The sequence below is a fragment of the Amblyraja radiata genome, chromosome 39, assembly GCF_010909765.2.
Source record: "Amblyraja radiata isolate CabotCenter1 chromosome 39, sAmbRad1.1.pri, whole genome shotgun sequence".
NCBI classification, from domain to species: Eukaryota; Metazoa; Chordata; class Chondrichthyes; order Rajiformes; family Rajidae; genus Amblyraja; species Amblyraja radiata.
Genome location: NC_045994.1, coordinates 14,880,752 through 14,905,808, shown reverse-complemented (window position 1 = coordinate 14,905,808; position 25,057 = coordinate 14,880,752). Strand labels below are relative to the sequence as shown.

Here is a 25,057-nt window from a genome sequence, read left to right as displayed (position 1 = left end):
ACAATAAACTAAACTGAGATACTGATGACCCTCTGGATACTTTCAAGAGAGCTAGATACGGCTCTTAAGGATAGCGGAGTCAGGGGATATGGGGAGAAGGCAGGAACGGGGTACTGATTGGGGATGATCAGCCATGATTGAATGGCGGTGCTGGCTCGAAGGGCCAAATGGCCTACACCTGCACCTATTGTCTATTGACATAGTTTCTTTCTATCTACCCAATGAAGACTTAATCATCTTGATCATCACAGTTATTTCCCCCTTTTAATCTTCAATGCGGATGGAAATAAAAGTCCAGACGCTGAAAACCGTTTAATCTGTATGGCACTGGCATCATTCTGACTTCAGAACTTGCCTAGCAAGTCACTAACTAATATCACAAATACAAATTGAGGCTGGGGTACCAAAACAAAACTATCTTGGCAGCAGTCGCTACTTTCTGAGATCAAATGGATATCAAGTGTGTGTGAGCACTTGCAGGATACTATAAATATCCATAGAAATATTTTTCTGCCAACTATGTTGTGGCAAGGACATAGAAATAGAAATCATGATGACTTGTTGCAAAGGCTATTCATTTGCAGTTTACGAGCAAGCCCTCTACTTATGTATTAAATATAACGCCCCAGACTTTCATTTTCTGTAGTACTCTATGTCACGGCATTGAAGTATTTTGAACCTGCATTTAAAAGGCAAATTAACTCTCAGAATGAGGAGCAGTTATGTGTTGACTTAATTTTCAATCATGAGATTTCTGGGGTAAACTGGATGTGCTGAGTGTGCATGTGGTAAATACCAACAACTTGACTTTGTTATTATTTAATTAAAGGCATCACACAGACCATCCATCCCTAAATTGTTCTTGCTCCAATAATCATTATTTAATCCAGGCACGGATATTGTACCTAGAAGGGTATTCTCTGGGGGGAAAAAAGAGCCTCACAGATGCCAGTCCTGTTCCTGTTCACTGCCCACATGCATTCCTGTGTAATATTGCTGACTGCAATGGGAGGATAGAAAAGTTTAGTTTAGAAATACAGTGCAAAAACAGGCCCTTTGGCCTGAATATTAACACTATCCTACACACACTGGTGACAATTTTACATTTATAACCAAGCCAATTAACCTACAAACCTGTACGTCTTTGGAATGTGGGAGGAAACCGAAGATCTAGGAGTAAACCCCAGCAGGTCACAGGAAGAACGTACAAACTCTGTACAGACAGCACCTGTAGTCTGGATCGAACGCTGGTCTCTAGCACTGTAAGGCAGTAGCTCTACTGCCGTGCCACCCATGTGTTGACCATATCTCCCCACCCGTCCTCTGCTTGTGAATATTCTTGCAGATTACTTCAGCAAGCTTATCGCACATTACAGAGAAGCTGGATAAGCATAGCTCGGTGAAAAAGAAGGAATAAAAGAGACCCAATAGACTGCAGATGCTGGAGGAACACGGCATGCCAGGCAGCATGAGTGGAGGGGAATGGATTCATGTAGTCATGATTTGTCTGCAATGGTTGGTTTGTCATGATTAAAAGGGGAGATTTGCAGACAGCAAATTCCTGCAGATAATAGTAATCTGATCATATTCACGAGTTCGGGGAACAGCTGCAGAGAGAAAAATGTTTGACACTTCAGATTAATGGCAATTCATCAGAACGCCAACAGACCTCAAATTAGTCAAAGAAGTTGATTGTTGACCTGAAGGATTGTTTTCATGAACACTGTCTGACTTTAGACTACTTGCATTGTTTTCTGCTTGTTTATTGGCTTGTATGACAACACGTACAAGGTCGGCTAAATGGCCTGCCATTATGCTCTAGATGTTCTGTACAACTGGCAATAAAGGTGGTAATGTCACAGCATGCTTGCCTTTGTTAGTTGGGGCAATGGGTATCAAGTCAGGAAGTAACTTGGCTTCTGTTTAAAACTTTAGCCAGCACATATTTGGAGTGTTGTGTGAAGTTCTGGTTGCCCCACCACTGGAAAGATGAGGAAACTTTGGAGAGGATACAGAATAGATTTGCCACGATATCGCCCAGATGGGAGAGTAATGGTGTTGGTTTATTATTGTATGTTACCGAGATATAGTGAAAAGCTTTGTTTGAATGCTATCCGATCAAGTCAAATCGTACTATAGTACGCAAGTGCAATTAAGCCATGCACAAGGACAACAGATAGTGCAAAGAGAGAAATCTCAGTGCAGAAAATAATTTTACAGCATTACAGTTACATAGAAATAAAGTGCAAGGTCTGCAATGAGATATGTTGGAAGATCATACACCCTATCTTATGGGAGAACCATTGAGTAATCTGCTAACAGTGGGGAAGAAGCTGTTCCTGAATCTGGTAGAACATGAAGGTTGGACGATCTTGGATTGTTTTCTCTGGAGATTTGGAGGTGACCGGTTGGAAGTGTATATAAAATTGTTATTGAGTCTTTTTCCCAGGATGGGAAATGTCAAATACTAGAAAGCATAGATCTAACATGTGATGGGGAAAGTTTAAAGAAAATGTTTAGGGCAAACTTTTTCTCACACTGAATGGAAGGTGCCTGGAGCATGTTGCTAAGGGAGATGGCAGTACGAGGCATGATAGAGATATATAAACAGGCACAGAAAAGGGGGGTATAGCCCATGTGTAGGCAGATGGGATTACTTTGTCCGGCATCATAGTCAGCACAGACGTGATGGGTTGAAGGACCTGTTCCTGTGTTGTGCTATATTATTCTATATTCCATTCACCTTGGACTATCTGGTCTGCTACATTCTGCCTTCAACTAACTCATTTGGAACTAACTCACTTTCTTTCTAGTTTTGTTTCCAAACACAGGATTTAATTTTATGCTCTTTAGACCATAAAATTGAAGTCGCTTAATTTTCATTTGCCATTGTGTAGGTACTGATGAAGATGCGATCATTGATGTATTGGCTAAAAGAACTATAGCCCAGAGACAGCGGATCAAACAGGACTTCAAGACTGCCTTTGGCAAGGTATGTATTCACCACTGTATCCCCATATGTGATTAAGATGTATATGATGCAGAAAGTACCATGAAATGCACTAATAGCCAATGTTAATTTTGATCACTTTAATCCACTGCTGACGTTGGAGGAGATAGTTGCCAGGAAACTGGTTTGCTGGATATAATAAATTGCCAAACACTTTAATTCCACTTCCCATTCACACAATTACCTTTCTGTCCTAGGCCTCCTCCATTGTCAGTGATGCTAAATTCAAATTGGAGTAGCATCTCGTATTTCGCTTGGGCAGCTTACAACCCAATGGTATTAATATTGATTTCTCAAACTTCAAGCAACCCCTGCAATCCTTCTCTCTCCATCCTTCCCCCACCCAAGTCACACCAGCATCTCATTATCTCAGAGCTAACAATGGCCTGTTTCCTTTATCATTACTTTTTTGCGTATCTTTCTCCCATTTGTTCTATATCCTCTACATCACTGTCTTTATCGCTCGTTTTCCTTTCCCCTGACTCTCAGTCTGAAGAAGGGTCTCAACCTGAAACGTCACCCATTCCTTTTCTCCAGAGATGCTGCCTGTTCCGCTGAGTTACTCCAACATTGTGTGTCCGTCTTGGGTTTAAACCAGCATCTGCAGTTCCTTTCAACCCATAATGAATTTCAATCTTGGCTGGCTGACATTCAACCAACATACAGAGTATATTGATCTGTGTGCTTATTTCAACTGTGCAGTATTAATTAAGACATCTAGTGAACACCAAGAGCGACTGGATGGATTAAATAGAATATGAATTTTGTTCCTGTTGTTCCATGGAGTATTGGCTTTTAAAAATAATTATATGGACCCTTTTCCTGAATGTGGCAAATAAATGTATTTTTCCTTCTCTCTTCCTTTGAACAACAACATTGAAAGCTTGTGCCATTTCTGCTTGAACTGTTGTAATTTAGTGGTACGCACTTTAATCTTTGCCAGGAGGTCCGAGGCAAAGGCCAGAACATCGAAATAAAATATAGACTGACATATGAATGTCTATTAGGGAAGTACTGCACTGACAAACGACCATCTTCCGAGATGGTCAGAACCTTTTTCCACAGGGTGGAAATATCCAACGGCAGAGAGGAGGGTGGGGTGGGGATGTTTAATGAAGATGTATGCAGTAGGATTATTTAAGGGCGAAGGTAGAGGCAGATAGTATAGTGGCATTTTAGAGGCTTTTGGATAAGCATATGGAAATGCAGCTGGGAATAGAGGGATATGGATCACGTCAAGATAGGTGAGATCAGTTTAATTTGGTAACCTGTTGAATCGCAACCTTGTGGGTTGAAAGGCCTGTTCCTGTGCTGTACTCTTCGATCTTTCACCAAGATGTTAATCTGAAACCCAACTGCTCTATTGCATGTACATAAAAATCTCACTTCTATTTTCCATTTCTATTAGAGCAGTAGAATTCTAGTAGAGTGCCTGCCTATCCTGTCCACTAAACATTTGTTCATCACTTTGCATACTCTTTGCATATTCCAGCCTCTCATCTACCTCAGTCCTTCATTGGATCCCACACCCTTGCCAATCTAGTTTAGATCCACCCGTGTAGCACCAGCAAACCTGCCTGCCAGGATATTGGTTCCCCTCCAGTTCAGGTGCAACCCATCCCTCTTATGCAGGTCATCTCTGTTCTACAAGAGATCCAAATGGTCCTAAACTCTGAATCCCTGCCCCATGCACCAGCTCCTCCACCTATCTTCATGTTCCTATCCTCACTACCACATGGCACCAGGGGTACAGTGATTCCTGATTTAATTCGTAAACCTACATGTTTTTAAATGACATGCTCACCAGTCATGGTCACTGGACCATTGGTAATATGTTCTCAGCTTAGTGGCCGAAACCTGGTCTCAGAAGTAGCAAGAGAAGTACCTTACTCAGTCGGGTACAGGATGGCGTTCTGTGACATTTCCAACTGGTGAATCCTGGCCACCAAATAGATCTGTAAGGTAATCCTGGGCGATGGGTGAAAGGCGGTGGACGAAAGGCGGTGGACTAACTATTAGTGAGCCAACCATTTTGCAGAAAATACTTATTTGTTAATAAAGATCTTTCCCTTCCGTTTGCTTGGGAACTGCATTTAAGGTTACTTTGAGGATATTTTCAGGAGGGCATTGATGTGGGAAGTTGATTTGTGTCTATTTTATTTGTATGGCCGGGAAAGTTGCACAATGAACTTGAGGGCAGCCCTTACCGAATCCTGAGAAAATGTAGCGTTTGTATTGTACTAGGACATCTTGTACTCTGCTGCCAGGGAACATCTCAAAGATTATCTAGTTACCAATTGCTCTCACCTGACCATCCTAGTTTTTAAAAATATCAAATGGTAAATGTAACTGAACTTGCCCTGATGGGATAGGTTTACCAATTAAAATGTTGAATAAATTGTCCTGTTCAAGAGGACAAGATAACTAACAACTATCTTTTTGGTTCTTTCCCACTCCCCCTTGCATGTTTATCTAGGACTTGATCAGTGACCTGAAGTCTGAAATATCTGGGAAGCTTGAGCAGGTGATTCTCGGAATGTTGAAGACTTCTGTCCTGTATGACGTACATGAACTGAAGAATGCAATCAAGGTCTGGTACTGTTGTGGATTCTAGCTCCATATAAAGATTTGAATAGCTTGGTAGAGATGGGTGGGTGTGTGCAGATAAAGCAGTTTCAGTTTAGTTTATTGTCACGTGTACCGAGGTATATGGAAAAACTTTTCTTGTGTGTTAACCGGTCAACAGAAAGACAATACATGATTACAATAATTCCATTCACAGTGTATGGATATGTGATAAAGGACAAACGTTCAGTGCAAAGTCCACTCAAGGATAGTCCGAGGGTCTTCAGAGGTAGATAGTAGTTCAGCACTGCTCTTTGGTTGTGGCAGGATAAGTCCGTTGCCTGATAACAGCTGGGAAGAAACTCTTCCCAAATCTGGTGGTGTGTGTTCACACTTCTATACCTTTTGCCTGATGGTAGAGGGGAGAAGATACTGACAAAAATACAGATACTGACACTGGTGATGAATCCCTTGATTTATAAATTAATACATTCCACTGAAAGCAGTGTATCAGTTTGAAATTTTCCTTTGTGATAGTTTCAGCGTAGTCTACATTGGAACCGTTGTTTCACCTTTTTTTCATGAAACACTACGGTCTGAGCTGCAATGAAAACTTTCTTTTTCAGCTTCAGTTATTGTGTGCTAGCCTCTGGGCAAGTGGAAACAAGTCCGCTCATCCTAACGGGTATTGTCGACAAATTTTCAAAGGACAAAATTGTTCCAATTATTACAAATCCTGTGAAGTAATTTCTCACAGAAGTTTGCATCATGGCTCGGTGTTGATTTATTATTGTAAAATAGGGAAAATATTAAGGGGGAAATAAAGGGGGAGCTGCTGGAGGAACTCAGGCTGAATCTCTGGGGAGAAATGGGCAATCTATCTCTGGAGAGAAGGAAGGGGTGACGTTTCGGGTCGAGACCCTCTTCAGACTCTGAACTTAAACTCGGGTCTGAAGGGTCTCGACCCGAAACGTCACCCATTCCTTCTCACCAGAGATGCTGCCTGTCCCGCTGTTACTCCAGGTTTATCTTCAATTTAAACCAGCGTATGTCATTCCTTCCTACATAATGGGAAGTTGAGACCCTTGGTCTACAATATTGATCCTGATGGCATGAAAGGTGTAAATTTGTCCAAGCTAATCCTACATAATGACCAAGCACCTCTAACTACTTCACTGTCAGCTTCTGTTGTACTGGAACAGGAACATGATGCAGACTTGGCCTCATTCCATTATTTGTTCTATTTGGATAAAGTGCTTGCACAAAAGAAAATTCAAATATTAACAACCTTGGCTGCTTTCCCCCAGCTGGCTCTGCTTCTCTCTGCTGTTAGTACACAATTTATACCGAGTCATTAGATAGCCATCTGGGTCTTAAATAAGTAATTATCATTACACATCCACTGGTAATCAATGTTTTCGGACCAGAGTCCTTGACTTGAGATGTCCTCTCTTCGTGGATTTGCCTGTTATATTCATAGCCTTGCCTGTCTACCATTTCCTTGATTTATTTTGTGCTTGGCACAAAGTACTGCTACAAAAGTGATTGTTTGGGAGAAGTAACTTAGTTTAGTTTAGAAATAGTGTGGAAACGGGCCCTATGGCCCACCAAGTCCGCAACATCCAATGATCCCCGCAAATGAACACATGCACTCACACACTTTTACATTTATATACCAAGCCAATTAACTTATAAACCTGTCTTTGGAGTGTGGGAGGAAACAGAAGATTTTGGAGAAAACCCACGCAGGTCATGGAGAGAATGTACAGACAAGCACCTGCAGTCAGGATTGAACCTGGGTCTCTGGAGATGTAAGGCAGTAGCTCCACCACTATGCCACCGTGCTGCCTAATTGGTTCCACAGCAGGTTTTTGTATCATCTGATTTCACACCAAAGACAGTGAGCATTTCTGTTCAAACAAGTTACTGATCCCGAGACAAAGACCTGCAGTCTTCTTCTTCTTAGGTACACAAAATTGCTGGGGAAACTCAGCGGGTGCAGCAGCATCTATGGAGCGAAGGAAATAGGCGACGTTTCGGGCCGAAACCCTTCTTCAGACTGATGGGGGGTGGGAGAAAGAAGGAAAAGGGGAGGAGGGGGAGGAGCCCGCGGGCAGATGGGAGGGTGGGAGGAGACAGCTAGAGGGTTAAGGAAGGGGAGGAGACAGCAAGGGCTAGCAAAATTGGTCTTCTTCTTCTTCTTGCATGTGGCGTGCCCAGCCTGAAGTTGTAGGACAACTTGTTCTATTTGATTGTGCATTAGTTGATTGCATTAGTCGAAACAGGGCGGACCACGTGAAGGTTGCAATCTTCCACCCCACCTGCAGTCTGTGGAAAGGGGAACAAAGATCAGTGTATTTGAGAATTGTGAAATGGAGCCACAGTGACCATGCTTAGAGGGTGACCCCTTCTGATCAGAAATCCCCAATGGTTGATGGTCACTCGCTCCCAGATGTGAATAATCAGATGCAATGCACATCAGTTAAGTGCAGGCTGCTAGAATCAAGTGGATAAATCTAGAGTGCAACCAGGAGTATCCTAGGATGCTACTGGAAGTAAGGGAGTAGATTGCTCTGGCAGTGCAGAGATTTTGTAACGTGTTTAGTCCATGAATGAGGTGCCAGACCAGAGGAACCGAATCTACTTCATGGTCCCCTTTTACCAATCATATTTGATTATAGGGAAAATAAAAAACTGCACATGCTGGGTTCTGAAACAAAGACAGAAATTGTGGTAGAACTCATCTGTGGAAAGATAAATTGGCCAACGTTCTGGTCAGTGTCTTTTCTTCGGAACTGGGGAAGGGCGGGGGGGAAATAAATTGTTAATTATCCTTGTACTCCATGACTCTTATCAGAAGTTAATTGACTTTAGTTTTATCAAAGATTCTTTCTGGTCATGAATCAATCTCATTGTTATTTGGGTCTTTATTCCATCTGGCAAAAACAGTCGGTAACCTTTAAAAAGATGTGCGTTTTGGTATTTGTCCTCCAATTCTTCCTCATTGTTACTATTTACTCAGTGATAAGAGTTTCAACTTTGATACCTCCCTTTATCTTGACACCAGGTACAAGTGTCTCTGGTTAAACATTACTGAAATGTGAATGACGTACACTGTGTCAAACTTGCGGTCAGTCACATATTCATATTGTCAGGTCAACATGCAAAGATAGATTCAAGAATTTTATACATTTTTTCTGTCTTGAATGATTTAAAAAAAAAATAATTAAGCCTCTGTCAATTGGTTCAATAATGTACCATTAATAGAACCCACCATAAACTGAGATTTGCCATCTTCTTTAATTCTGTTTTATTTCATACAATGATTTAAACTAATCCAAAATGTTTGTTGTGAATCAACTGGCAGCAATTTCACCCGAGTTGAGGATTTGAGCCTCACTTCAAACACAAATTCAAAGTAACATTGCAGTGTGTTGCTGAGGGAGTGTTGTTTTGTCAGAGGTGCTTGCTATCTTTGAGGTTAGACTAAACCAAGACCTGGATCCTCACAGATGGATAACTATTTTGAAGATCAAAGGTGTTTTTCATTCTTCCAGTTTACATTTATCTCTAATTCAGACTTTTTTTATCTTTAATTATATATTGCTGTTCTGTGGTAACTTTCTTTGCACAGATTAGATGATGCATTCTCCTATAACCGACAGTAACTATACCTCAAAGGTATTCCATTCTTTATAAAGTTCTATATTACACATGGACAAACATATATAAATGCAAATCTTTATTTGCAAATGATACAGTCTCTTCCATGACAAAGTCGTGCAAATAAATCTTGGGATCTAAACCCTTTTTTTCCTTAATCATATCTGGGCTAGCTTTCACTTTTTGGAAACGATTCTTCATCAATCTAGATGACGATAGCAGAAGTCAAGGAACTTGCCCTTCACACTGTTGTGTGTTGCATTTTGGACTGAATGACTGCCACAATCAATCAAACAACAGTTGGCATATTCCAGAAATTATTAATTGTGCAAGGAATGTTAAATCACAACGCAACAATTTAGTTTTACAGATGCTTATTTAATTGCTTCCATATTTCAACGTGGAAATGATTATAGGATTTGATTAATTCATTTAATATAACCGTTGCGCTATCAATATTTTGAATATAATTGACATGTGGCTTACTGTGTTTATCCATAGGGTGCTGGTACCGATGAAGGTTGTATAATTGAAATTTTGGCCTCACGGGATAATCGTGAAATCCAGCAGATTGTCACCACTTATAAGAAAGGTACAATATTTTCCATGTAAAAATGCTCCTAAAATGTAGTTTTAAACTGTCTCCTGTTAAAACCACACAACTGGGGTTGAGCTGTAATTGAAGGCATATCCACTGAATTTAATTGTTGGACAACTTGCATTTTTATACCACTCTTTCACTCAAGTACAACAACGATGCAAATAAAATATATTGCAACTGATGCACGAGTTTTTAAAGAAGGAACAAATCTCAAAATAAATTAATGGAAAATCTTAGTATAATATTTATTTATTAACAGAAATCTGTGACAAATGTTCATTCTTAACATTAAAGATTTCCCTATGGCCCTAATTACATCTCTGCCTGATCCACGCTAAAACCCCTATCTATGGTGTTCAATCATCCCAGAGTCTGTTCCTTCTAGTGGTCCGTCAGGAGCTGCAGGTGGACATGTTTCCGTCATATAGTCACCAGTAACACTGGAACATTCCTGGGTCTCCCACTTGCTGTATGAGGGGCACAGCATGCCCTAACTGCAATCCCGACTGCACCAAGATGGACGTTTAAAAATACCTTGCCTTCCCTTTCTGTCACGCTTTGTTCAGTTTCTTCACCAAAGCCTCCCCAGCCCAAGCCTCGGCACTTGCCCTCAGTCGAGCAGTTCACATCAGGTAGGACTTGTATCATGCAGGGTATATATACTTTTATGAAAACTAATTGCTGTTTTTCATCTCTCCCACACTCCTCATCCATTCAGCTCCAATCTCTGTTGAGACAAATTCGCCTTTGCTTTGACAAATTGCCCGCATTCCTCCTCCTTTCAGCTCTGCGTTCTCGGTTGCAACTTGATAAGGTGAAACAAAGCCCCTTCTTTGGTAGAACAATCTCCATATTATTTGATATTCTGCAGGGATCAGGCAGCATCTCTGGAGAAAAGGAATATGCTATGTTTCAGACTGAGAGTTAACAGAAGAATTTGTTTTTTAAGTGCATTAGGAAACAAATTATATCAATACTTGTTTAATAATGCATTTGAAAAGGGCAGAGACAAGAATAGAGAAAGAGCAAGTTCACAAAGGAAATGCCTCTCCAAGTTGACGGGTTTACAGCAGGTCAGGGTCCCAGCCACCAATCTAAGGAAACAAGTCTATGTTCTGTGCCTGGAAAACACTAGGCTATCACTATCTGCTTTTCCATTCCACCACCTACCTATTCTCTCTCAGTTGCCTCTCCTGCCTTGCAGCAGGCGTTACAGCAGGGGGCATCACTTTCAGTTTTGGGTGCTTGAATATCTGGCTGTATTATGTTCTCCCTCCTTTTTCGCAAGGAGTCGTATTGAGAGTTGGTGGTTAGCAGTATAAACCTAATCATAGAACAGTGCAGCACAAGAACGGGCCCTTCATTCCATGTCTGTGCCAATACCAACTCGTATCTGGGAGCACATAATCCATTTCCTTCCATTCCCTGCATATCCATTTGCCTTCCAAAAGTCTCTTAAGTGCCACTATAATATTTGGCAGCACTTTCCAGGCACTCGCCACCCTCTGTATAAATGTTTAAATCTTGACCCGCACGTCTCCTTTAAAGTTTGCCCCTCTCGCCTTAATGATATGCCCACTAGAATTTAAGCATTTACATCCTGGGGAAAAAGGTTCTGACTGTATACCCTATCAATGCCACATTTTATATACTTCTACCAGGTCTCCCCATGACCTCTGGCATTTCAGAGAAAATGTCACAGGGAGATGTATGTCCACCATCTGCCTGTAGTTAACACCCTCTAATTCAGGCATTTTTTGGTAAACCTCTTCTGCGCCCTTTCCAAAGAATCCTAGTGATCTTAAAGAGGACCATAGAAGAATTTGAATACTTGAATTAAAACATTTAAGGCTTGATTCAGTATGTGTTAGATTGGCCTGAACAATGGTTCTATCTCTCTTGAGATATCGAGTCTTTGGGCTTTGCTTTCTTTGGTGTCTATTTTTAATTAGTTAATTTGAATCTTATTTTTAGAGTTTGGCAAGAGTCTGGAGGATGATATCTGCGGAGACACTTCTAACATGTTCCAAAGAGTGCTCGTGTCTCTAGCTACGGTAAGGAAGAGACCCTCTGGCTTAGCTGTGACCATTACCAGCACATCTCCCTGTTGGGACAGGACGGCTGCTTCTGTTCTCACTGTGGGGTGGAATATAACAATCAGAAATAGTTGATAATGTGACAAAGAATACTTTCAGTATCCAGTGAAGGCTTAAATCTGTCAAGTCTGACTTTAACAAGTTGTCAAGAAAGCATGAATGAAGGTTCATTTCAGCGTATGAGAGATTACAGTGGGGGTTTTTTTTCTTTCTCATTGACCTCAACATCTCTGAGCGTTGGAGTAACTCAGCAGGTACTGGAATAATGGAGTTAGTGCTGGAGTAACTATGCATCTCTGGAGAACATGAATAGGTGATGTTTCACATCAAGATACTTTTTCAGACCATCCTCAACACTCTGATCTGGGTTGAAAATCTCCCTTTTCACATTTAGAATCTGCATTGTTTGCCCAATCAAACAAGTTAATTATTTTCTAAATTCTTTATTCCCATCTCATTTATATTTCTTCTATTTGATTATCTCCTTGCAGGTTTTAAATGTCCCTGGTGATTAAACATGGGGTGGGAATAGGAGAATAGCTAGAAATGCCTTATAAATTAGACAGCATCTGTGGAACGAGCAGAGTTGCCTTTTTAGATCAATATTAACTATTTCTCTTTCCACCTTTGTTACTGCAACAGAGTGATGGTCTTGAGTTATGTTCAGGGCTTTGCTATACTCAGTTAAGGATTGGCACATGAATAGAACCAGGAACATCTGCTACCCTCAAACTCGGCTGTGTGTCACCCATATGTCTCTTTCCACAAATGGGTCTTCCTTGTTTTAACAAAATCTTTCCTTAAAATTTATGTTTGCTTTTTCTTATAGGGAAACAGAGATGAAGGAAATCACGTAGATGATCAGCAAGCCAAGAAGGATGCTCAGGTCAGTACTGGCATCAGACTAATTGATAATAAGTTTGTCATTGGTACCTCTCACGTAGGTGTAGAACGCATGCAAGAGTCTGAAGTATCTAGAGCTTTCCAGTGCACTTCCCGGCCACTGATTTGGTCAACATTCAAGGTTGAGTGTATCTGAGGGGGACCTTTTCGACCCAGAGAGTGGCGAGTACCTGGAATACACCACCTGCGAAGGTGGGAGAAGCAAAGTCATTGACAGCATTTAAGAAATGTTTAGTCGACCACTTGAATTGCCTAAGCATAGAAGACTCTGTGCCACGTGCTAGATGACATGCTTAATATGGATGTGTGTGTCCTCACCAGTCGGCATTGACATGGGGTGAATGGCTTGTTCCATGTTGTATGACTGCTCAGTCATAAGTTCTAAAGGTAGGAGATTTAATTTCTGCCTGTATCAGATACATGGCACTCACTGGTTTAAATCCTGTTAATTTTGAGTCCAATAAATGTGACTCTGGAAACACAAGAGACTGATGCTGTTGCCTCTGCTTCATTAATTTCAGCAAAAGTTGACTGAGCATTGTTCTTTCTTCGCATGGTCAAACCCTCTTCCTGTTACTCCAGTCATGTGAGGATTCAATGATTCCGGTCCCACATGGATCTCCAACTTCTGTTTTCCATTTGCTGTGACCCCTCCCTGCTCCAGATTTAATTGGCGTACAGGAGAAATTTCAACTACTCTACTAAACTCCCTTGGGTGTGAGAAACAGCTGTTCACTGCAGATTTAGCTGCAGTGCAAGACTAGGAAAATAAATAAAAACCGAGTACAGATTAGTTTGTTAACACATATGCAAGGGTGTAGCTACTTTCTTTTGGATTCTGGGGAAGTTAATTTCACTAAGAAGTTCGCCATATTGAATATTTTGTTAAATGCATTGATAATATTTGTGCAGTGTGTTAAATGCTACCTTCATTTCCCTCAATGTCAATTTCATCTAACCATTTCATGCCAAATGAATAATGACCATCGCTGTTTGAATGATTTTGTGAAGTTTGAATTGTATTCATTTGAATTTTCTCCTCCACTATAATCCTATAATACTGGTGTACCACAAGGATGCAGTCTCAGCCCCCTTCTTTGCTCCTTATACACCCACCACTGTAGCCAAGTACAAATTCAAATCAATTTACAAATTCACAGAGGTTGAAAGCTTCAAGCTCTTAGGAGTAAATATCACTAGCAACTTGTCCTGGACCAGTCATATCGAAGCATTGGCCAAGGAAGCACACCAATGTCTCTACTTTCTATTTGGCATGCATCTTATTGGGATGCATCACAGCATGGTTTGTGAACAGCTCCATCCAAGACTCATGAAATTGCAGAGAGTTGTAGACATAGCCCAGACACAAACCAACATCTCTTCTTTTGGCTGCATCTATACTTCACGCTGCCTTTGCAAGGCCACCAGCATAATCAAGGACGAGTCTCACTCTGGTCATTCACTCTTCTCCCCTCTCCCATAAGGCAAGAGGTACAGAAGTGTAAAAATGCATATACAGATTGAGGGACAGTTCCTTCCCAACTGTTATTGAGCAACTGAACGCTTTTTTCACCAACAAGAGTCACCTGACCTACCATCTACCTCAATGGAGACCCACTTTCTTTCTTTAATCAAACTTTATTGGACTTTATCTTGATTTAAACATTCCCTTTATCCTGAATTTGTACGCTGTGGATGGCCTGATTGTAATCACAATTAATTGTAATCTTTTCGCAGACTGAATAACACACAACAAAGCTTTTTACTGTACCGTGTTACACGTAACAATAATAAAGTAAACTAAAACATTTTTTTCCCCATTACCGATGTTCCAATCGTGTCAATTTGTTTCTAAACAGCAATAATATATCTGCTGTCTTCCTAACCTGATACCTTGCCAAAGTGGATTGGAAAATGGTCAGATCCTTCATTATTTCCTCTTGCTCCTTTAGAAGCTTCAATACAGTTTTCCAGTGCAGGCAGGCAATTGACGTTATCATTTGGGCATGTTCCTTGCACCGTAGCAGTTTCACTAAATCATGCTGTCAAATTTTTAATATGCCAAGTATCTTGCCAGCCAGTCGGGCTGTATTGTCAGTTGGGACATCTGAAAGTAGGGGATTCAGTGTAATTTTTATGCATGAATTTTTAACTGATTCGCTAGGGTCCAATTCTGTAGCTTTCTGACTTTGGATGTGGTCTGCCGTCAGTCTGTATCTGCTGAAAACTATTTCCAAATGTTTTTAACGATCATATTCTGTCTTACTCTTGTATTCTAGACATTGTATGATGCTGGCGAGAAAAAATGGGGGACAGATGAAGTTGCATTCTTGGGCATTCTCTGTATCAGGAACCGACATCATTTGAAGAGAGGTAAGTTCTCTGATCCAAGCAATGAATATTGACAGTTTCGCCTTCTGTTTGGGTATTTTGTCGAGAGAATATCTCTTTTTAAGCTTCACAGTCAATTCTGCGATTCAGAAAACTAGATACATGCTGTGTGCATCAAAAAGATGAGTTATACAGTCAACCCACTCCAGACAAATTATCACAAATTCGGGTCAACACCCCATGGCAAAACTGAGGAACTACTTAGCCAGCATTGGGTCCCTGGTCCTTTGGATTTGTATAACCAATGTAAAGGTGTTGGGTGCAGTTAGGAAGAAAGGAACACAAGGAATTCCAAAAGGGAGTAAGATGAAATTACAAATCAAAGCATGAAATAAGGTGTTCTGCCAGCTTAAGATCAGTTACTGCTCTGACAGAACTCTGGCACTCATCAGCCATAGTCAAGCCAGCAAATCATTTTCCACTCAGTTTGTTGCAATTTGTACAAAATAAAATGCACAGGTGGTGCTGAGAGAAGAGTCTCCTCCACAGTACTTTAAATTAAGTGATGTCTCCCCCACTGTCAGATTGAGGGCATACACACATTGGAGGAACAGCACCTCATATTTTGCTTGGGCATCTTCCAACCTAGTGGTATGAACGTTGATTTATTTAATTGAAATTTCTTTAATTTCAAGTAACCCATCCATTCCCTCTCTCTTCTCTCTTCCCCCCCCCCCCCCCCCCCCCAGTCATCGTACTAGTTCTACTTTTGCATACTATTATCCCTTCATTATTGCCATTTCCCAAGCCAACAATGGGCCAATATGTGATCCACTCATCCCTGGTCATCTATTATCAGCCCTGATTTATTCTCTCCCCTTTACTTTTAGTCTGAAGGGTTCTGACTTGAAACATCCATTTTTCTCTAGAGATGCAACCTGACCCAACAAGGGTTAGGCTGTCTACTTTGATATTCCTTAGTTGTTTTTAAAAGTGTGCTGACAAGGTTCCAGGACATGTGCATTCCTGTTGGCGTGAAGGGCAAGGCAGCTGCGTATAAGGAAGCTTGGATGACGAGGGAAAATAAGGCTCTGATCAAGAGGCATTGGGAAGGTATAAGCAGTTAGATCAAGTGTATGTTGTGTAGTGTTGAAGCGTCTGATAGTTGTCTCAGTACACGTGACAATAATAAACTAAATTAAAAATGACACTGCTGAGTAACTCAGCGGATCAGGCAGCATCTCTGGAGAACATGGGTAGGTGATCTTTTGGGTCGGGACCCTTCTTCAGATTGATTGTAGTGAAAGCAAGAAGTGAGGTGGGGACAGGGCAAAGCTTGGCATTTAGGAATATTCTATTAATTTTGCTCACGTTATCAACTTTTTTTAATCCCCCAAACAGTATTTGAAGAGTATAAGAAGATTTCTAAGAAGGACATTGAGGGCAGCATTAAGGGAGAGATGTCTGGCAGCTTTGAAGATGCTTTATTGGCAATTGGTGAGCTCTGTCCTATTTTTGTATTCACTTTCTAACACTAACTTTCCTCCTGAATATTTAACTTCTAATCCTCTCTTCCAGTTAAGAACATGAATAACCAACCTGCTTACTTTGCTGAGAGGCTGTACAAGTCCATGAAGGTAAATTTACTTAAAATCCTATTCTATGCTTCCTGTCCTAATAACACCTGTAGAGGTTTTATGATGCATTCCTCATAACCAGTGTAGGTGGCTGAGCAAGTGCTGCATTCTGGTGATATCGGGTGATTTTTAAATTAAATCTCTACCTCAATCCAGTTCTGAGACCACACATAATTTGTCATCGAGTGCTCAAATCAAAATCAAATTTTGACTCAACACCGACTTCAATAATTTTAGGTTGTATCTTTTATTTTCTCTTCTGCTTCCCCCCCCCCCCCCCCCTTCCTTCCCCCCCCCCCCCCCCCCCTTCCTTCCTTCCCCCCCCCCCTTCCTTCCTTTCCGCCCCCCCCCCTTCCTTCCTTTCCTCCCCCCCCTTCCTTCCTCCCCCCCCTTCCTTCCTCCCCCCCTTCCTTCCTCCCCCCCCTTCCTTCCTCCCCCTCCTCCCTTCCTCCCTCCCCCCTCCCTTCCTCCCCCCCCTTCCTCCCCCCCTTCCTTCCTCCCCCCCTTCCTTCCTCCCCCCCTTCCTCCCCCCCCTCCTCCCCCCCCCTTCCTCCCCCCTCCTCCTCCCCCCTTCCTTCCTCCCCCCCTCCTCCTCCCCCCTTCCTTCCTCCCTCCCCCCCTCCTCCTCCCTCCCCCCCCTCCTTCCTCCTCCCCCCCTCCTTCCTCCTCCCCCCCTCCTCTTCCTCCTCCCCCCCTCCTCTTCCCTTCCTCCCCCCCTCCTCTTCCTCTCCCCCGCCCTCGCCCCTTCCTGCTCCCCCCCCCTTCCTCCCCCCTCCTTTCCCCCCCTTCTCCCCTCCTTCCTTCCCCCCCCCATCCTTCCTCCCTCCCCCCTTTCCCCTCCCTCCCCCCTTCCTCCCTCCCCCCTTCACCCCCATCGCCCCCTTTCCTCCCTCCCACCCTTCCTCCCTCCCCCTTCCTCCCATCCCCCCTCCTCCCCCAACCCCTTACCTCCCACCCCTTTCTCCCCCCCCCCTTCCTTCCCGTCCCAAGCCCCCTTCCTGCCCCCCCCCCATTCCTCTCCCCCGCCGCTTCCCTCTCTCCCCCGCCCTTCCTCTCCCCAGCCCTGTTTCTACTTTCCCGCCGCCCCCCTTCCTCCCGCCCCCCCCTTCCTCGCCCCCACCCCCTTCTCCCCCCCCCCCCTTCCTCTCCTCCCCTCTTCCTCTCCCCCCCCTTATCCCTCTCGCCCCCCTTCCTCTCCCCTCCCCTGTCCTCCATCACCCCCGCCTTCCTCTCAGCTCCTCCTTCCCCCCCTCCCGTCCACCTTCCTCCCCCCCCTTGCCTCTCACCCGCCCTTCCTCTCCCCCCCTTCCTCCTCCCCCCCCTTCCTCCCCCCCACCCTTCCTTCCCCCCCCTTCCTTCCCCTTCCTTCCCGCCCCCCCCCTTCCTATCCCCCCCCCTTTCTTCCCCCCCCCTTCTCCCCCCTCCCCCGCCCCTTCCTTCCCCCTACCCTTCCCCCCCCCCTTCCCTCCCCTCCCCCCCCCCCTTCCTTCCTCCCCCCCCCCCCTCCCCTTAGTCCTTCCCCCCCCTTCCTTCCCCCCTTCCTTCCCCGCCCCTTCCTTTTCTTTCCCCCCCTTTTCCTTTCCCCCCTTCCTTTCCCCCCCTTCCTTCCCCCCCTTCCTTTCCCCCCCCTTCCTTCCCCTCCCCCCCCCCTTCCTTTCCTCCCACCCCCCCCCTCTCCTTCCTCCCCCCCCCCCCCCCTTCCTTTCCCTTCCTTTCCCCCTCCCTTCCCCCCCCCCATCCTTTCCCCCCCTTCCTTTCCCCCCCCCCTTCCTTTCCCCCCCCTGTCCTTCCCCCCCCCCTTCCTTTGTCGCCCTCCCCCTTCCTTTCCCCCTCCCCCTTCCTTTCCCCTCCCCCTTCCTTTCTTCCCCTCCCTTCCTTTCCCCCCCTCATCCTTTCCCCTCCCCCTTCCTTTCCCCTCCCCCCCCTTCCTCCTTCCCTCCCCCCCTTCCTTTCCCCCCCCCCCCTTCCTTTCCCTCCCCTCCCCCCCCCCTTCCCCTTCCTTCCCCCCCCCTTCCTCCCCCCCCCTTCCTCCCCCCCCCCCTTCCTTCCCCCCCCCTTCCTTCCCCCCCCCCTTCCCCCCCCCTTCCCTCTCCCCCCCCTTTCCTCCCCACCCTTCCTCCCCCCCCTTCCTTTCCCCCCCCTGTCCATCCCCCCCTTCCTCCCCCCCCTTCCTCCCCCCCTCCCTTCCTCCCCCCCTATCCCGTCCTTCTCCCCCCCCTTCCTTTCTCCCCCCTTCCTTTCTCCCCCTCCCCCTTCGCTTCTCTCCTTCTCCCCCCCCCTTCCTTTTCTCCTCCCCCCTTCCTTTCTTCCCCCCCCCTTCCCTTCCCCCCCCTTCCCTTCCCCCCCCCTGTCCTTTCCCCCCCCTTTCCCCCCCTTTCCCCCCCCCCTTCCTTTCCCCCCCCCTTTCCCTTCCCCCCCCCCTTCCCTTTCCCCTCCCCCTTCCCTTTCCCCCGCCCCTTCCTTCTCCCCACCCCCTTCCTTTCCCCCCACCCCCCCCTTCCTTTCCCCCCCCCCCCCTTCCTTTCCCCCCCGCCTTCCTTCCCCCCCCCCTTCCTTTCCCCCTCCCCTTCCTTCCCATTTCACCCCCCCGCCCCTTTCCCCCCCCCCCCTTCCTTTCCCCCCCCCCCCTTCCCCCCTTTTCCCCCCCCCCTTCCTTTCCCCCCCCCCTTCCTTTTCCCCCCCCCCTTCCTTTTGCCCCCCCCGTCTTTTCCCCCCCTTCCTTTCCCCCCCCTTCCTTTCCCCCCCCCCCCGCTTTCCTTTCCCCCCCCCCTCCTTTCCCCCCCCTTCCTTTCCCCCCCCCCCTTCCTTTCCCCCCCCCGTCTTTTCCCCCCCCTTCCTTTCCCCCCCCTTCCTTTCCCCCCCCCTTCCTTCCCCCCCTTCCTTTCCCCCCCCTTCCTTTCCCCCCCCCTTCCTTTCCCCCCCCCCTTCCTTTCCTCCCCCCCTTCCTTTCCCCCCCTTCCTTTCCCCCCCTCCCTTCCCCCCCCCTTCCTTTCCCCCCCCCTTCCTTTCCCCCCCCCTTCCTTTCCCCCCCTTCCTTCCCCCCCTTCCTTTCCCCCCCCTTCCTTTCCCCCCCTTCCCCCCCCCCTTCCTTTCCCCCCCCCCCTTCCTTTCCCCCCCCCCCCTTCCTTTCCCCCCCCTTCCTTTCCCCCCCTTCCTTCCCGCCCCCCTTCCTTCCCCCCCCCTTCCTTCCCCCCCCCCCTTCTTTTCCCCCCCCTTCCTTTCCCCCCCCCTTCCTTTCCCGCCACCCTTCCTTCCCTTCCCCCTTCCTTCCCCCCCCTGTCCCTTCCCCCCCCTTCCTTTCTCCCCCCCTTCCTTCCTACCCCCCCCCTTCCTTTCCCCTCCTTACTTCCCCCCCTTCCTTTCCCCCCTTCCGTCCCCCCCATTCCTTTCCCCCCCCTTACTTTCCCCCCCTTCCTTTCCCCCCCCTTCCTTCCTCCTCCCCCCTTCCTTTTTTCCTTCCCCCCCCCCCTTCCTGTTCCTTCCCCCCCCCTTCCTTCTTCCCCCCCCCCTTCCTTCTTCCGCACCCCCCTTCCTTCTTCCCCCCCCCCCGTCCTTCTTCCCCCCCCCCCGTCCTTCGTTCCCCCCCCCCCCGTCCTTCGTCCCCCCCCCCCCCGCTTCCGTCTTCCCCCACCGCCCCCCCCCTTCCTTCCTTCCCCCCCCCCCCCCTTCCTTCTTCCCCCCCCCCCCCCCCCTTCCTGTCCCCCCCCCCCCCCCCTTCCTTCCTCCCCAACCTGCACATCCCCAATCTTTCCACTCGTCACTTTAATTTCATTTTTCATTTATCTTGTGTTTTATGACTTGACAGACCAATTTCCCTCCTGGGAATAATAACAGTTATATTGTATCGTATGGAATTTTCTTGTCCCATTCCCAGCAACATTTTGCCTTCTATCATTTCCCCTTTGGTGTCATAACCACCACACTGATCGTCTCTTCCAATGAGTAACCACATCTCGCCACCAGCACTTTTACTGCATCTGTTTTATTTAATCTTTTTCCCCAATTCTAATGAAAGGTAACCAAACCGCAAAATTAATTTGTTCCCTCTCCACAGATGCTACTCGGCCTGCGAAGCATTAAACTATCATGGTTGTCTGCACAAATTGTTAACTTTGGTTTGGTTTTGTTCAATTTACGAAACTTAAATGATCTTCATTCAGTTACACTTTAGATGAAAGCTAGCAAGCTCATCTTCAAGTTGGCAGTGCAGCACTAAATTTTAGCACATTTTTTTTGTTGTATTCAGAGGACCGAGCAATTATGTTTTAAAGCTCAGTAGATTTTTTTGATTTTTTTTGCTGGTGTCAGGATCATATATGCCCCCAGATCAGGAATTACGTGTAATGAGATGTAAAGGGAAAGGCAATCAACTATCTGGTACTCGCAAAGTTTTGTCTGTTGTAGCTGACGGCATGTAATACTTTTGACAAAATTGGGCAAAATTTGCAAAGATTCGGCTGGTGTTTTCTCTGCAAATGAGAACTATAAGCCAGTGCTGATCCACAAAAATAATTAGTTGCTACTTCCTTGAGAAATAATTTTACACCACTTGACCTAAACTATCTATTCAACATTAAATGATTTACAATAAGAAATGAGGCATTATGGTTACTCTTTTTGCCAAGCTTTTTCGGTCTTTTTGGAACATCATAATTTCAGCAATAATAGTTGATTTAATTAACTGCTGCAGTGTAGAGTTAGATACATTTATATAGGCATATTTATATTCTTAAAGTACTTTACTGACTGTGATTTCCAATCACTGTTGTATCAGAGGTTTGCACATTGCATTATTTAAAGATGTGAGTTTTTTGAGCTGCCAATAGGAATCAATGAGGGTAGAATAGTACATGTTGCATACGTGGATTGTAGTAGTGTGTTTGATAAAGTCCCTCATGGTAGGTTGATCCAAAGGATTAAGATGCATGGGATTGTTCATGATCCAGCACACAATGGTGTCAACTGCAAACTTGTTAGACTTCAGGAAATTAGTTTGAAGAAGGGTCTTGACCCAAAACGCCACCCATTCCTTCTCTCCAGAGATGCTCTAGAGTTACTCCAGCATTCTGTCTATCTTCAGAAAATGAGGTTCAGTACCTGCTCCAATCGGCATCAATGATACCAAAGTACAATAATGTTTAGTTTATTATATTGTCACAGTCAAAAGCTTTTTGTTGCTTGCTATCCAGTTAAGGAAAAGACTCTACAGTAAACCCTCGCTATAACGGACCACTGGAGGGGGTAGTAGCCGATAGTCCACTATAACCGAGTGAGGGGGGTACAATGCAAGCCCGGGAGGGAAGAAATGCGGTGTTGGGTGGATTAAACAAGTGGGTTTTCGCAGGCTGTGGAGCCCCCGGCCCCACACACAGCGCACCAGGGACGGGCCCACTAATCGCGCCACTTTCATGCTGCTTGCTCTCTCTGCTCCCACAACCGGAAGCACGCTAGGTGGCGCTAGTATTGGGTACCGGGATGAAGTGTTGGGGGACATGGTCTAAATTAAGATGGACTAAAATAATATTTTCTCCATAGGGACTGAAAGTAAATGCCTAATCATTATGTTCTCTTGGTAATAGGGAGCTGGCACAGATGATGATGCCTTGATTAGGATCATGGTAACTCGGTGTGAAATTGACATGCTGGACATTAAAGTTGAGTTTCAAAGAATGTATGGAAAGTCATTGCATTCCTTTATCAAGGTAAGAGCACAATGATAATTGAAGATTGGAGCATGAAAGGATTGGTGACAATCCTAATTATGGATCGATTTTAAGAAATATACTTTGTTGATGGCATGACTGGATATTTTGAGTGTGCCTTTTTATTCCCTATGACTTGGTTATTTTATATCTTGTAGATACACGTGACTATAGTTCATTCATACAATGGAAATTAGCCCTCATTTCTTGCTTTAAAATGGAGGCAGAACAAAATATTATGTGGCTAGACAGGTTGAATTCACTAAATAAATTTTATAGAAAACAACAATGCAGCAAATTTAATTAATTCCGAAAACCTTGGAATTTCGCCTAATTCTTCCAATACTAATCCCGATCAGCAGTAATAATACAAGTCTGAAGTTTTGTCAGGATATTGGAATATTTAGGAAGCAGGTTGGAGTAGAAGAGATGCAAGTTTATCTTCAAATAGAGAACATAGAACAGTACAGCCGAAGAACAGGCCCTTTAACTCATAATGTATATGGTGAACATTATACCAAGACCATCACTTATCTACCTGCACATAACCCATATTCCTCCATTCCTTACATATCCAAATGCCTATCCAAAAGTATTTTAAATGCCACTAATGTATCTGCTTCAACCACTACATTCAGCTGCACTCGCCACCCACCCTCTGTTTAAAAAGAAAACTTGCCCTGCTTCAAACTTTGCCGCTCTCACTTTAAACCTATGCCCTCTAATATTTGATTTTTCTATCCTGGGAAAAAGATTCTGTCTAACCTATCTATGCCCCTCAGAATGTTTTATGCTTCTATCGGGTCTCCTCACATCCTATGGCATTCTAGAGAAAACTATCCGTCTGCCTGACCTCTCCCTGGAGCTAATATCACCAAATCCAGGCATAATTCTGGCAAACCTCCTCTGCACCTCTCTAAAGCCTCCATGTCCTTCCTGTAATGGGGCTACCAGAACTGTACACAATACTCCAAATGCAGCCTAACCTATACAGCTGCATTGTAACTTCCTGACTCTAAATGCCCTGACCCATGAAAGCAAGCGGACTATAAACCTTCTTTACCACTCTATCTACTTGTGTTGACACTTTAGTTATGCATTCCATTCCTCGTGCCATAATGGGCTAAATTCCATTTACCTTCAAGAGATGACCTGTGATAGCTATTTGTCCAAGGTTGAATCAGCAGTTCCAATACATTTGCTTGACCATGTTAACAGGTAAAATATTACAGCTTACGATGTTTCAGTTGTAAAAATGGACCCTATCATAATTCAAGTTGTTGTAAAGAACATTTCACTTTAATATTGCAAGTGCTTGAGTTGTCTACTCGATCAAAAGTAAATATTTTTTGTTAAGTCCACTGCACGTCTCTTGAGATGCATTGTTTAAATAGCTTGGTATTTATTCCTTTCATGCTGCACAGACTTGGAGATATTGCTATTTCAGCCATTGTGTGCTCAGGATCCTAAAGTAGTTTCCAGTTATGCAATAACACCTGTATAATCATGCTGGGTGTTATAGATGATTGTTTTCGAGTTATTACATTCTCTGCCATGTTAACAATACGTACAACGTTTGAAAAAATCTGTTTTAATTATAGCCTTGTGACTGAAACCACATTTTGGAGCATATAATCTATACTGACACTTCTAGTGCAGGTGTTAATTTAAATGCATGTTTTAGCTAAACTCCACATTTCCTTCCAAGTATTAATATGCCATTTATTCTTGTTACCTGCAGTAGGACTTCACAACATAGCAACTAGGATCATGTTTGTTTGAGCGTCTCTACTAACCCTGAGAACCACACTTTGCTGTTTTGCTGTTCTCATTAAAATTGAGCCCTAGGCCATGAATTCCATCTGAGTAATTGAAAGTGCAAGATCTTGTTTAAAATCTCATCTGATATGATTCAGACACAAAAGCATACAATAAACTATTAGATTTCACGTTTGCCCAATCACTAGTAAGCTTGTTTGAGAAAACTACAGAAGAATATTATTTTTAAAGAGCAGATTAAAAAAAAAAAATGTTTTAAATACTTTATTCCCCCCCCCCCCCCCCCCCCCCCCCAGCCCATACCCAAACCTACCCACTGAATTTGGTACAGTGCAATGTGGGTGTGTTCTGTGTAATATGGCCTGCTACTATGGCTGGTCTGCTGTATGCTTGTGCCACCAAGTGCCAGAAACTGGACTACACAGTCCTGGGCCAAATTCAAGATGAGATTTTCAGTAAACTTTCTTTCTATTACCCGATAACTTTGACCTTGAAGCTAGTGATACTAAGTAAGGTCGCACTCCCTTTAGGACGTTTAATTCGCATGTGAGAAGTGAAATATGTTATTTAAAGTGCAGCTAATTCAATTTTAAGTTCTATTTTAACAATCATGGTAATATTGCTGGTTTCCAGCCAATATGTAATTCTAAATCAACATCACTAACCCAGGGTGTTGATAATTATGTGTCTGGTTGTTATAACTGGCTATACATATATTGGCTGCCACGTGTCCTTTTACTACAAATGCTGCACTAAAAGAATTCTGAAGT

The 25,057-nt window shown here is 44.5% G+C and overlaps 1 protein-coding gene across 3 annotated transcripts in view; it reads left to right on the top strand.

Annotated features, from left to right (window-relative positions):
* The window catches only part of anxa4 (annexin A4), a 40,308-nt gene that overhangs the window by 14,048 nt on the left and 1,203 nt on the right, over positions 1–25,057 (top strand). For all 3 annotated transcript variants that reach the window (XM_033014079.1, XM_033014080.1, XM_033014081.1), the window contains exons 4-12: positions 2,898–2,992; positions 5,487–5,600; positions 9,740–9,830; positions 11,814–11,893; positions 12,765–12,821; positions 15,118–15,211; positions 16,571–16,666; positions 16,748–16,806; positions 22,386–22,508. In XM_033014079.1, coding sequence (XP_032869970.1) covers positions 2,898–2,992; positions 5,487–5,600; positions 9,740–9,830; positions 11,814–11,893; positions 12,765–12,821; positions 15,118–15,211; positions 16,571–16,666; positions 16,748–16,806; positions 22,386–22,508 — 809 coding nt within the window. The remainder of the gene's footprint in view (positions 1–2,897; positions 2,993–5,486; positions 5,601–9,739; positions 9,831–11,813; positions 11,894–12,764; positions 12,822–15,117; positions 15,212–16,570; positions 16,667–16,747; positions 16,807–22,385; positions 22,509–25,057) is intronic.